A 13,480-nucleotide genomic window follows, 5' to 3' on the forward strand; every position below is an offset into this window, starting at 1 on the left:
TATATATATATATATATATCTATATGTATGTATGTATATGTAAACATAAAAGATACACATACACACAGATTACGGGAAAATTGTGAATTAGCAACAAAATTATTTCAACCTCAAAATTAGTGTCTGTTTATCGTCGCTCGCCTCAAAATTAGTGTATGTTTATCGTTGCTCGTGGTTCCGCTCCTAAAAGAATAGACACATATGAGTTGCTTCGACGGGAGGATGCTAAATCAACGTTTTAGCCTCATAATCGGGTCTGTTATAATTGACGCTAAAATTACTAATTATTAGCGTCGACATTAGCAAACGCCAAGTCTGATGCAAAAGCCCTAAAATAAGGCTCCCACGAACCGCAACTCCACTTCACGCTCGAACTCTTCTTCTTCTCCTCCGGCTTTCCCTCGTCGCTTCAGAGCTTTTATGGCGATTTTGGGTCCGATTCACCGCTCCAACGCCGTCCAAGATGAGAAATCTTCTTCCACACGTCCAAGTTTTTGTTTAGCATAAGTTTTCATATTTTTTGCTTAAATACATAGGTTTTGCCAGAGTTTTTTTCGTATTCCTTTGTTAGATATGCAACGTGTATGGATTTCATGATTTTACATAAGTTTAGGTGTGAAAAATGTTGATATGTAAGAATTTTTTATATGTATATAAATTTGAAAATTTAGGTGTTAGATATGTAAATACATAAGAAATTTGTGTTACGTATGTAAATATGAAAATTTATGTGTGAGATATGTAACTACATAAGAAATTTGTGCTGCGTAAGTTTTGGGTGGAGATAGGATAGTGTTTATTTTTGTTTGGTTAAGGGTGAGATAATGGTGTGCTAATTTAAAAGGTTAGTGGGTTGATGGGTTAGTTTGGCTATTAATGGGTTAATTAGTTGATTCTTTTGGATTTGTGGGCTTTGGGTTTCGGGTATGATGTGTGGGTGACCTAAGGTTTTGGGTAGGACGTGTAATTGGCTAAGATTTAAATAAAAAATATGACATTCAGTGGGACATAATGACCTTGTACTAATCTATAAAGCTATATCGTTGGTACAGATAGATACTCAAAACGTTAAATTGTGGATGTATACCAGATTATATCCATGTAAAAAATGATTAACTGACGAGTTTTTGGATGGTGTTGAAGAGTTCGTGAATGTGGCATCACAGCCGCCTGTTTACCTTTCAAAAGATAGGTTTTGATGCCCCTTCATGAAGCACAAGAACCAAGCATACTTAACACCTCGAGAAGTGAAGTTGGACATTTACCATTGGGGATTTAAACTTGGTTATTGGTATTGGATTTCACATGGTGAATTTGAACCAGATGTTCAGTACGGTCATGATGGAGCCTCATCAAGTTATACCCCTCCAACTGTTCACGATTCTGACATGTATGAGTAAATGATTGATGATGCAAGCAACACTCATTTTCCTGGGAGTGTTTGATGATGACCAAGAACCGAACAATGAAGCGTAACAATTCTATGAACTATTAAATGCCACCCAACAAGCATTGTAGAAAGGATGCACTTCGATACAAAGCTAATGACCGCCCTTAGAATGCTAACTATCAAATGTGATTTCAACATGCCTAAAAAATGCATTAATCAGGTAGCAACATTATTAAATGAGACGATCCCTGTTGACAAATTAGTTCCTTGTAAATAACTAAAAATTTAGTGACGAAGTTTAGACTCCTATCTCGAAAGATAGATTGCTGCGTGAACAACTATATGTTATATTATAGGGAAGATGCACAAAAGACGAAATACAAATTTTGTAATTTCGATAGGTTCAAACCAAGTGGGAGAAAGAGCAAAAAATCAGAAGAATACTCCTTAAAAACATCTCTTTTATTTTCCAATCATTCCATGGCTCCAACGACTGTTTGTTTCTATGCGCACAACTCCCTACATGACATGGCATAATATCAATTTTATTAGTGTTAATACAATGTCTAATCCCTCACCTGTTGAAGCTTGGAAACACTTCGACCACAGTCATCCGATTTTGAAGCAGAACCATGACACATTAGACTTGTCTTATGTGCAGATAGGTTTACACCTTACAAACATATTGTATCACTCTATTCATGTTCGTCAGTTATTATCACGCCATATAATTTTCTCCCTAATATGTGTATAACCGCTTTATTCTAATTTCTAACCTTGATCATACCAGGTCCACACAACCTAAATAGTAAAATTAATGTGTACTTACAACCTCTTATAGATGAGCTACAGGTATTGTGAAAAAATGGCATGTTGAGTTATGATACTGCAACAAAACAAAACTTTCATTTTAGAGTTGTTCTTATGTGAACGATCAATGATTTCCTGGCTTATGAGATATTATCTGGTTGGAGAACGACCGGGAAATTGGCATATCTCTACTGCATAGACATGTCTAAAGCATTCACTTTGAAGCATGGAAGAAAAAAAAAATTCATGATTTGATTATCACCAAAGGTTATTCGCACGTGATCACCTATTTCAGATGAATGACATGCATTCTTCAAATATATAGTTGATAGATCAAGTCCACCCCTAAGGATTAGTAAAAGCGGTCTATTGCAAATGATCGGCAAAGTTCCAATGATCACTAAGAGGCCAAAATTAGCCTCGAGTTGTCTTCCAGATTATGGTATTGCACATATTTGGATGAAGCGGAGTATTTTTGGGGATCTTCCATACTAGAAAACCAATTTAATTAAGTATAATCTAAATGTTATGCATATTGAGAAAAAAAATTTCGATGATATATTTAATATTGTTCTAGGTTTCAAGGGAACAACAAAGGACAATGTTAAAGCAGAGATTGGATTAGAAAGAGTAATACAAAAGGAGAGGGTTAGAACTGTAAGAGATAACTGCAGCTAAAGTAATAAAGCCCAAAGCTACATATTATCTCACATGGTTGCATTCCTTGAAGCTTTCAAGTGGTTATTCCTCCAACATAGGTTGATGTGTTGATTTGAGGATGGAAAAAAATTTTGGTATGAAAAGTTATGTTTGTCATATTTTATTGTTGTGTTTATTACCTATTGCATTCAATGCGTTGTCAAAGCCAATACTCAATCCATTGATCGAAATCAGCACATTCTTCAAGGAGTTGTGCGCAAGCACTTTAAGTGTTCATTCTCTATGAAGACTTGATGCGGGTATTCTGTTATTGTTGTACAAACTCGAATAGATACTTCCTCCTAGGTTTTTTGACTCAATGTTGCGTATGCTCATTCATTTATGTCATGAGACTATATTGAGGGGACCAGTGCACTACATGTGGATGTATCGCTTTGAGACGTATGCCTTTAGTTTAGAGTGAACAATTATCTTTTTTTTTTCTCTAAAATGACTAAAGTGTGCAGATTTCTGAATAAAATAAAAAAGACTGCTAAGAATAAAGCACGTCTGAAGGGTTCGATATGCGAGACATACCTATTACAGAAGACAATTACTTTTTGTTCTTATTGCTTCAATCAAGGGCAACATATGCATGAAATTGTTAGTTAGATGTCTTTACAAATAGAGTTATCGGTATTCCAAATATCTAGTGAACCATTAGGTAGACATGATACGCACTACCTAAACGATAGAGAGCTTCCAGCAACTACTTCATATGCTCCACTGAACTGCGATAAAATACAACCATCCCTACAATAAGATTAAATCTAATTATATATTTTTACGGAATGTTTTACCAATTAGCTGGGATATACAAATCACGATGATGTCCATAGATGTCTTTACAAATAGAGTTATCGGTATTCCAATTATCTAGTGAACCATTAGGTAGACATGATACGCACGATGATGTCCGCAACTTATTTACAAAGAGCTTAAAAGTAGAGGATGACTTTAAAGTAAGCAAGAAAACCAAAGAAGAATTTCTAAAATGGTTCAAATTACATGTATGTTGAAGTAACCTTTAATTTCACTGGTACGTTGTGTAATTGTACTCTACAAAGTAAAATTAATTATGCTTTGGAACTTCTAGTAGATTTATAATACAAGCAACAAACTCATAGGTTTTTACTTATTAGATCTTGCTTTGGAGGTCTAATCATGGTGTGAGGACATGACAAATATTTGAAGTTAATCATTACAAATTTCAAATGAGTTGCTGGTGCGAAAGAAAACCAACTTATAATTTTAGTGCTTTTGTAGAGGAAACACACACACACAGATAATAAGATTAGTAATTACGACAAACTCATTGAAGTAATTCAGTTGCAATATCGTAGCTAAGTTGAACTCAATGTCTACATGTTCAACTCTGGGTGTTTAGATCTCGTTCCTAATTGAGGAACACGAATGTTGGGCCCATATGATATTGCTGAAGATAAGTTGAACAAAAGATATGCGAAGCATGACCCATTTATTTTGGCTTGTCAGGCTAGTTAGGTTTCTTATCTTTGTTATATTTGTCGAGCAAGTGATAAATTTGATTGAGTTGTGCATTGAAGAATAAACAACAAAAAAAATTTTGAGACGCAAAATATTATAAAAGTTATTCGCCAACAGTGAGTTATATCTGATTTTCGTATTCAGCTTAGCTCAATCGAGGAGGAGTTGCCCCTAGAGGATACCACAGGGATTTTGAAGAAGTTCCTCAAGATATGTATGAAAATGATGACAATATTGATGAAGTTTTAAGTTTTTCGACATCTAGATCATCGAATGAAATAGACTAAAAAAGGGTAAGTATACTTAGTGATTAATTTATGCACCTTATTGCTTTTACTTTGGCTTGTTCCACTGTAGTTGTCCTGCTTAATTTTTTTTAACTTTATGCATAGACATGACATGTTTCATTGATTTGCTTTTATTTTTCTATCTTATATTACATAATAATAATGCTTATTAATTTTTAATTTTTTTTCGTCGCAGATGGCAACTTCTCAACTTCCGGAGAGGCCAGACGTTCAGGGGACTTTAGGCAACACATATTGGGGCTGAAGAATGTCATCAGTGGAACTAAAATGCATGAAACTCGTGCAGCCACTTCAGTGACCCCTTATGTTGCCCGTCCTCCATCACCAAGTTCCTCGTAGGCACCAACTCCCACTCTTGCATCATATTTCCACCCAGCTTCCTCATTCGATGAGTCAGGCCCCTCGACTCCAGCACCTGAGATGACAAACACCGCTGGCAGGGTCTATTTTGAGTTGGACGGTAACTCGCAAGTCAACTTTTTTTTACAGTATACTAATTTTATTTTTTAGTCCATTTTATAATGTGCCTATTATTTCTTTTGGAGGTTCTACCCCTTTAAGCCGCTCGTGATCTGGATCATGGAGATCATCAAGAACAAGAATGGCCAGACATATCTCTTATGGAAGCAGATCCCGATTGTCACTTGGGATATGTATTTTAGGAAGTTCGAGGTATGATATAATTTTTACTTTTTTATGCTAACTAAGCTTATACACTTTTTAATTCGTAGAGGTCATTTTAATGATTTTCGGAACATCACCATTAGATCTGACAGATTTTTGAGGTTAGTATCAGACATAAGCTAAGGGATATGTTCATGATAGTGCATTAGAAAGGGTAGAGGCCCTCATGGGTTGGTGAGGAAGTCTAAACAGAGTTAAATCGAGCATAGGCCTAACCAAAATATTAGTGGAAGAGATAGACAAATCAACAAAACCGGACGATAGAGGAAGCCAGAGGATCATTTATCCAAAAATATCGAATCACAATGACGTTTAGCAACTAATGATGGTGCCCTTAAGGATCATTTATCCAAAAAACTTAAAAGAAAAAAATCAACACGAGCTTTTTTAACTGCAATTTGAAATCTTGGTGTTTATGACAAAAATATCCACATATCTATCATATGATGAAAATCATCCTATTTTGCATTTAGAGATATTTGTAGAAAATCTTTTTATCATATGGGAGTTGAACCAAACCCTAAGTTCTATTCCTCAACAAAGGCTCTCAACCAATCTACCATAATTTCATGTCACCTCAAAAGTGAATAAATAAGCAAGAAGAAGACTTACCTAAGTTGCTTCATTCACTCTCTTATATTTAAAAGAAGTAATAGTTTAGGGTGGGTCTCAAATAATAAAATAAACAAATAAATAAAATTATATAATTAAAATAATTCATAAATATGACAAATCATTTGATTTATTATCATAAATATATAAACTATAAATTTTATTATCAAATAATAATATAAAATAAAAAATTAAAAGATAATTCTAAATAAATATTCATTTAAAATTTAAATATTCCATGAGGCTCAAAATCCACACTGAATTCACCATTACTTTCATAATCATCAAAAGAAGCATCATATATTCTATTATCTAATTTATTCTATTAGTAACCTACCATCTTATTACTACTACTAATAAATTTTAAATTCAAAATAAAAGAATAAATAAATAATAGAGCGACGTAGTCATGCTTAAATCATCGTATGATATTTTTGAGATAATGTATCATATAGATTAAATATGATATAATATAATATATATATTTTTTACATAACTTGATTGAAGCTCACTCCAATTACAAAGATATATATTTTGCCTCAAATCTAACCCCAAACAACTCGATATTGTCAGTTTGCTTCCCAATCTATCTTCCATTTTATTGAATGGGGGCATTTACATGCATACCACTCAATTCCAATGCATTTGCATATCTAACAACTAATCTTTACTTTTTTACATATTTGCCACCCAAATCTTTCACATCACATGAACTCAAAAGAACAACCTCTAAGCCATTATGAACCCCAACCCACTTGATATTTTGTCAGTTGGCTTCCCAATGTATCTTCCATTTCTGAACAAGAGCATTCACATGAATACCACCCAATTCCTATGCATTTGCATATCTAACAAACTGTAACTGAAATACACATTTTCATGCATGAATAAAAGGGTATGTATGTAAAAAATGAAGTTTTAAGTTTTTGATAAGTAAATATATAGAGGTTGAGTGGTATGCATGTACTGTTTTGCTTAAAACATAAAAGCCATGCTTTCCTTCAGAAATAACCAATAAATATAAACATTCATCCAGATCCACTTATTGACCTGACATAAAATGAAAAATCCCACAAGCCATAATGAATATAGTCTAGGGCAAATTTAGAAATATGAACTTCAATTTATGATGCTTACCTAAACACAATGCTCATGGAATTCAAAAGCAAGCATGTTTCTCTTGCTAAACTCTGATAGGTCTCAAAAATGCCATAATCTAATCAAATTACCTAAGGCGGTGTTTGGCTGTATCCTTGATTTAAGTCCCGTAGAATTTATCATATCCGATAAATCTGGATTTATTTTTGACGGTGAAGCTTGCCAGCAACGATGAATAAATCCGTCTCATCCGGATTTACATCGGGGAAGAGACAAAAACTAGGGGAAAAGCTAACAAAACACGGGAAAATTCATTTTAACGGAGAGTTGAATTTAATCTTCAATTTTTTTGTGTTTGGCTGGACTTGAGTTAAATCCATCCTTAAAATCCTATTATTAATATGCCATCAAACACCGCCTAGGGAAGAAATTGATACATAACATCTCCTTGTATAAGAAGTAAACCAAACCTTGCTGAACATCTAGAATATAATCTTCAATTGAAACAACAAAAGGATATGCAACCATAAAAATAAATCAAGCTCATACTTTTGCTCCTACACAATTGATGTTGCTTCTAAGACAAAACTATATTTATTTCATCAACTTCTCCATCAAGCATTTCTTAAAACAATTCGCATTCTAATTTCCATTTTCGAGGTTTCTTTCGCAGTAGCGGCACAGTTATTTCCGTTTATCAACTTCTCCATCAAGCATTTCTTAAAACAATTCAAATTTCCATTTTCGAGGTTTCTTTCGCATTAGCAGCACAGTTATTTCCGTTCTAGATTCGGATTTCAATCTCCCTCTTCTTCTTAATTTGCCAAGCTCCTACTTATCCTCAATAAGTACTCAATTGGGCTTTCTCCTTACACCTTCGTCCTCAACCATATTTCAAAGAATTTATCTCTCAAACTAAGGATGATCAAACTAAGGGCCTTTTAATCCACCTCCTAATTCGTGCAAATTACGGAATATGTCCTCTTTAAGACTTTAAGCACACCACGAAGATATCAGAAAGTTTTAATGACACCAATTCATATGTTTGACTAGACGATGCTCTGATATCAAATTATTATAACAAAAATACATTAGATGCTTCTAGGAACACCGAAACACCGCGAAGAGTAATTGATTAACCTAGGAGAAACAAAACTAACACTGCATATGGATATAATGTAAGAAAATAAAATAAACATCTAAAAAAGAGCATCAGGATTTATGTGGATTGTTCATAAATGGTCTATATCCACAAGTATTCCACCATCCAAATAAGGAATTCAACAGAATTGTTTGGGACACATGAATGGAAGGAATTAAAGTTAAGAACATAGCTATTACAGAAATGACCTCGGAGATTGACTTGTTTAATATTATGGCACAAATGTAAATGTACCCATGCGCAAATTGATGGATGGATGGATGGTTGGTTGGTTGGGAGATGGATGGTGCGCATGAAAGGCATCCTATAATCACGAAAACCGTTCTCGTCTCTAACGCCTACAAAGGTTGGGTTCGTGAGCAGCAACGCAGTCATGTTGTTCTGCCTCTCCACTGTAACAATGCTGAACAAAAATGTTATTTTTTAGGCATGCTATGATAAGTGGAAGGCCAAATGATAATCATACAATGCTGAAGAAATACCCATCCCCCCAAAAAAATGTCATAATGTGATGATGATCTACAAACTTAGATAAAAATATCTAGACTTTTGATAGAAAGAACAACCATATAGAAAGATGAGTTAGAACACTTAAAACAGTACTCCACAAAAGAAAACACGTTAGAAAATATTATAACTCATTATCCGAACGAGACTTGCCAGCGAAACTAGCGAATGTCAAATTTTCATAGGTTCAAAATCACTGAAAATTCCAAGAACTTTTTCTAGCAAGTCACCATCATATTCTGCTAAAAAACATTCACGGACTATGATTAGTTACCTGAGAAAACCCTGCATTGCAGTCATTCACCTCTAGGAAGAGCATCTTCCGAATTGGCATTTAGTCCAGGCACAACAATTTCAGACTCCTTCGAAGCTTCATACTCCGGTGCAGTGACATCTGCCACAGCAGGAAGAATGGTTATATTCATTGTATTATCATCACATGGTGCTGAATTATTAGTCTCTCCCACATTTGGATCGTTAAGGGAGCTTCGTTCATCTAGATCATGCATTGCAACCACTCGTTCTTCGTTAATTGCATCAGTTGGAGGGCCTACTTCTCCAAAGTTTCCTAAGTTCTGCTTAACCACAGACTCAGCAGCACCACCAGTTGCAGGGCCTACTTCTCCAAAGTTTCCAACCATAGACTCAGCAGCTCCACTAGTTGCAGGGCCTACTTCTCCAAAGTTTCCTAAGTTCTGCTTAACCACAGGCTCATCAGCTACACCTTCACCTTCTTCAAAACCCTCTACTTGAGCTGCAACAGATTCCATCTGCTGAGGAAAGACGCCATGACCTCCCTGTTGCAGAGTTTCAAGAGTTTGAAGACCATAGAACAATGGCTCTGGCCCTTTGTTTGGATAGGTTGTTGGTTGGTTGGGAGGAATGTAAACACTGATGGGGCCATAAACAGAACCATGGCCTTCAAACCGCTTGATACGAGAAATATGCTTCTTTCCAGTGAGATGGCACTCAAAGACAGCCATTGTATCACACATTACATTGCATACAGTACAAACCCTCGGCCGGTCTCTGGGGCGATCTTTGGGACGTTCAAAGGGCCGATTATGTGTTCGATCGAAGCTTTTGAAGTGCTTCCCGCCACGGCCAATCCTCATCATTTTCTGCTTGGAGCCGCTCCACTTATCATAACCGGATATCTTTCGCTTCTTAATAAGCCCATCCATAGGCAAGGTTTCATCTTGTAAAGCATCAGTTAAAAAGCCCCCAGTGTTTGTGATATCAGATGCAGGCACTGATTGCCCCATTTGTTGTTGATTATTTTCTGATGCAACAAAGCCTTCTGTAGATTCCTCCAGCACGTCATTCTTGACTTCATTGGTGAGCTGATTTCCAACTTCCCCTTGTATGAACAAAACAGGTTTTGCAGCAGTCTTGGATGGTAGTTCTGTAGAATTCAACTTCTGTTGGGCTTGAATCTCCTGAATTCTCAGCACTGTTCTCTTATGGCGCTTTCCGTTTTTGTGCTGCTCCAGAATTTCTAAACTGTTGCAGTCCACCCTACATATATCACACCAAGCGACTGGAAGAAGTGATTTTTGTGGAGCTTTTGGTGCAATCTCAGTTTGTTGCTGTTGTGAGTTAAGAGCAAACTGTTGGGGTCTCCTTCCACGACCCCTGCTCATACGCCCAAACCCTCGGCCACGGGAAGGGGGAGGTCCCACGCCATCCCTTACAGAAGCGTGCTGACCTATTCGACCTCTACCCCTACCTCTCGGTGGCCCACCACCTCTAGGAGTACCTCCTGCCTACAATAATCATGAAACAAATACAACCATGTAAGTACAGAAATTGTTGGTGATCATTATTTACAATGATTAAAGAACGTAAATAATGCAAACTAACAATATAATCAAACAAGAGGAAAACGGCACATATAATTTGTGCTTAAAACTAATTAAAATACTTTAATGCTCTAATAGATATGAATATTAATAAGCTTGAACACATTCATTCTAAACTTCTATGCATTGCCACAAATTCCCATGAATTTCAAGACATAATTCAACTAACTTTATTCATTTGACAGTGTTTTAAAAATATAAACTCTTATGAACATGACCTAGTTGGAAGGTAAATATGAAATCAAAACACATTTTGCGGCATTTGGGAATTACTTTCTGCTTTTTTTATTTTTTTGATTTATTTGTTTGTCTTTTGAATATTCATAATTATAAAAAAATAAAAACATAATTGGCAAATTAAATATGGGCTGTTTTTGTTGCATAAATTGGCGATTGTGGGGCTGTTGTTTGCGGAGACAGCAACAAGGATTGCTGTAGCGATGGCAGAGGCAGTAACATCTATAGGGACAAGCAGTAATGGTTGTGCTTGGAAATGAGGAGATGGTTAAAAGCGGTGCTCGGGGAAGCTGCAGCACCCGATGGCTGGCCATCGTTATTTTCAATTTAAAAATGAAGGAAATACCTAGAAAATATCTAAAAGTTGATTTCACTTTTTTAAAATATAATTTTATTTTGTTTTAAAAAACAAAAAATGAAAAATAATTAAAAGATAAACAAAATATATTCTTTAAAAACAAAAAAACAAAAAATTGATTCCAAAGAGGCCCTCAGCAAACAAAGGAAGATTCATAAATGTTCAAGCTTCAGGATATATAGCACAAGTTACTCGTCAGAAAACCTTATTTAACTTCTTCAGCCTACAAGTTCGCTTGGAATCAGAATTAGAGGAGAGGAAGGCTGATTGGATAGTAACCAGAAGATGATTCATAGAAAGACTGCTAGATGTTATGCACAGTCAGGCTCGAAAAAGTAAAAGCATAACATAACAGCTAACGTAACGATATGAATTTGACATCACAGGAAATTGAATTTATGGCTTCAAACTTTCTAATTCAACTGGAATGTATAATGTGGCAAATGAAATAATGGAAAGTGGAAAAGTAACTATATCCAAGAAATAGAAACAGTAGATGAGCTGTGGTTCAGCTAAGGATTTCAACATGAACACCATTATTAGTATCACCCTTAAGATTCATAAAAACATCAAAATATAAAGAAGACTCAAAAGTTCTTCTATGCCCTCATCATTCTCACGTTTGTTCTACCATATCATCTTCAACAGGCTATGACACTTTCCTTATATGTATATGTCTAAAAGGTCAAATCTAAATGATCATCACATGGTTATCATAACTAAATTTTATGCAAACCCATTGCAGTGATACGACAATATAAAAATGATCATCACAATCTGATGTAAAATAAACTCAGATATTCAAAAAATCGAACAAAAAATGATGATGGAAATGCTTATGACATAAGCATTAGTTTCCGTATTTTGTGAAAGAAATCACTCTTACGATTCGACGTAAAAATCCACAGATTTTTGTAGAAATTAGGGCAAACAGAAATTTTTATCGCAATAGTCCAAACAACTCACACGAATATAGAGATAAAAACCTATAATTCGAGAGGCAGGCAGTCTCTCTCAATTCCTACAATTCAAGAGGTACGAAATTTCTTTCAATCCCTAGACCTAAGACTCACAACTCAATCTCATGCATCCCCATTTAACTCTAGACATAACAAGCTTATTTATACCCAACAATAATAAAAATAAATGATTAAATTGCCCTTCGGCATATAAAAGACATATCTACCCTTAGACTAGGCGTCAACATAACAATACACCCTCCCCAAATAAAATTGTCCTCAAGGTGGGAAAAAGTTAGGTTGTTGCTTGATCAAGTCAGGCGGCTTCCACCTAGCGTCATTATTTGACAATCTTTTCCATTTAAACAAGAATTCATAGTGACCCACAAGAGTTCGAAATGTATTCTTGTGCAAATCCGTTGGCCGCTTCTGAATCGGTCGATGTCCTGATTTACAGTCATAGTCAATCTTAGAAAATATCGTAGACCCAAACTCATCATGTGGCTTATCGATAACTAGAATCTCTATCAACTCCTTCACGTCTCTTCCATCTCTGTCATCATTCATCTTGCTTGTTTTTGTCTGTTCAAGCCATACGAATGTTGTATTATTTCTTCAAAGTGTTTGTTGCTTGAGTCTGCTTTGGGTTTCCTCGCTCGATACTACAACTCCCGATCAGCCTAAAGTTGTGACGCTGCCCCTATGTCGCGCGAATCCTTTTGGTTGTTGTTGTTGGAATCTGTTCCCGTCATCGTCTATTGACCACGTCACAGGCAGAGCTGGTTTTGTGTGAACTCCATAGGTTCTTCATCAGCACTTGGATTTCCTTATGCTCTTGAATTTGTCCTCCATTCGGCTTTCTATGGACGAAAATTTATTTTCTATGGAGACGAACCTTTCGTCCATCTCAAAATCTAATTTAGCTCATATCTTTTTTTCTAATTTCTCCAAATTTTCTATTTTCTTAGCTGCTATTCTTCCCGGAATTTATTTTTTTATCACCAAAAGATAAAAGCACCTACACACAGTTATAAGAATCGTGACTGTACCGCACGAGGCAAGCCACAATCCAATCAATCGGCTCATAGCAAGATTAAGTCGCAACTGAAATGTAAGTAGAGATTTTTTTATCACCAAAAGATAAAAGCACCTACACATAGTTATAAGAATCGCGACTGTACCGCACGAGGCAAGCCACAATCCAATCGATCGGCTCGTAGCAAGATTAAGTCGCAACTGAAATGTAAGTAGAAACCTTGTCCGCTCCCCAATGGGCTCAACTCACACA

The 13,480-nt window shown here is 35.7% G+C and overlaps 2 protein-coding genes across 2 annotated transcripts in view; both read right to left on the minus strand.

Annotated features, from left to right (window-relative positions):
- Positions 1–8,755, minus strand: part of LOC110018866 (phosphoglucan, water dikinase, chloroplastic-like) — a 64,438-nt gene extending 55,683 nt beyond the window's left edge. Inside the window, exons 1-2 of the mRNA XM_020716333.1 lie at positions 8,752–8,755; positions 8,504–8,661 (exon numbers count right to left, since the gene is read on the minus strand). Coding sequence (XP_020571992.1) covers positions 8,504–8,661; positions 8,752–8,755 — 162 coding nt within the window. The remainder of the gene's footprint in view (positions 1–8,503; positions 8,662–8,751) is intronic.
- LOC110039336 lies at positions 8,296–10,562 on the minus strand. The gene is made up of 2 exons (XM_020744368.1): positions 9,051–10,562; positions 8,296–8,672 (listed from the first exon to the last, which is right to left on the minus strand). The coding sequence occupies exon 1, from the start codon at positions 10,417–10,419 to the stop codon at positions 9,073–9,075; it is 1,347 nt and encodes a 448-aa protein (XP_020600027.1). The 5' UTR covers positions 10,420–10,562; the 3' UTR covers positions 8,296–8,672; positions 9,051–9,072.
- Between the last annotated feature and the right edge of the window lie 2,918 nt (positions 10,563–13,480).

This window comes from Phalaenopsis equestris, unplaced genomic scaffold, assembly GCF_001263595.1.
Source record: "Phalaenopsis equestris unplaced genomic scaffold, ASM126359v1 Scaffold000002, whole genome shotgun sequence".
Taxonomy (NCBI): domain Eukaryota; kingdom Viridiplantae; phylum Streptophyta; class Magnoliopsida; order Asparagales; family Orchidaceae; genus Phalaenopsis; species Phalaenopsis equestris.

Excerpts from the sequence above, each read along its gene's own strand:
- LOC110039336 (XM_020744368.1), bottom strand. The coding sequence starts at position 10,419 with ATGAGCAGGGGTCGTGGAAGGAGACCCCAACAGTTTGCTCTTAACTCA.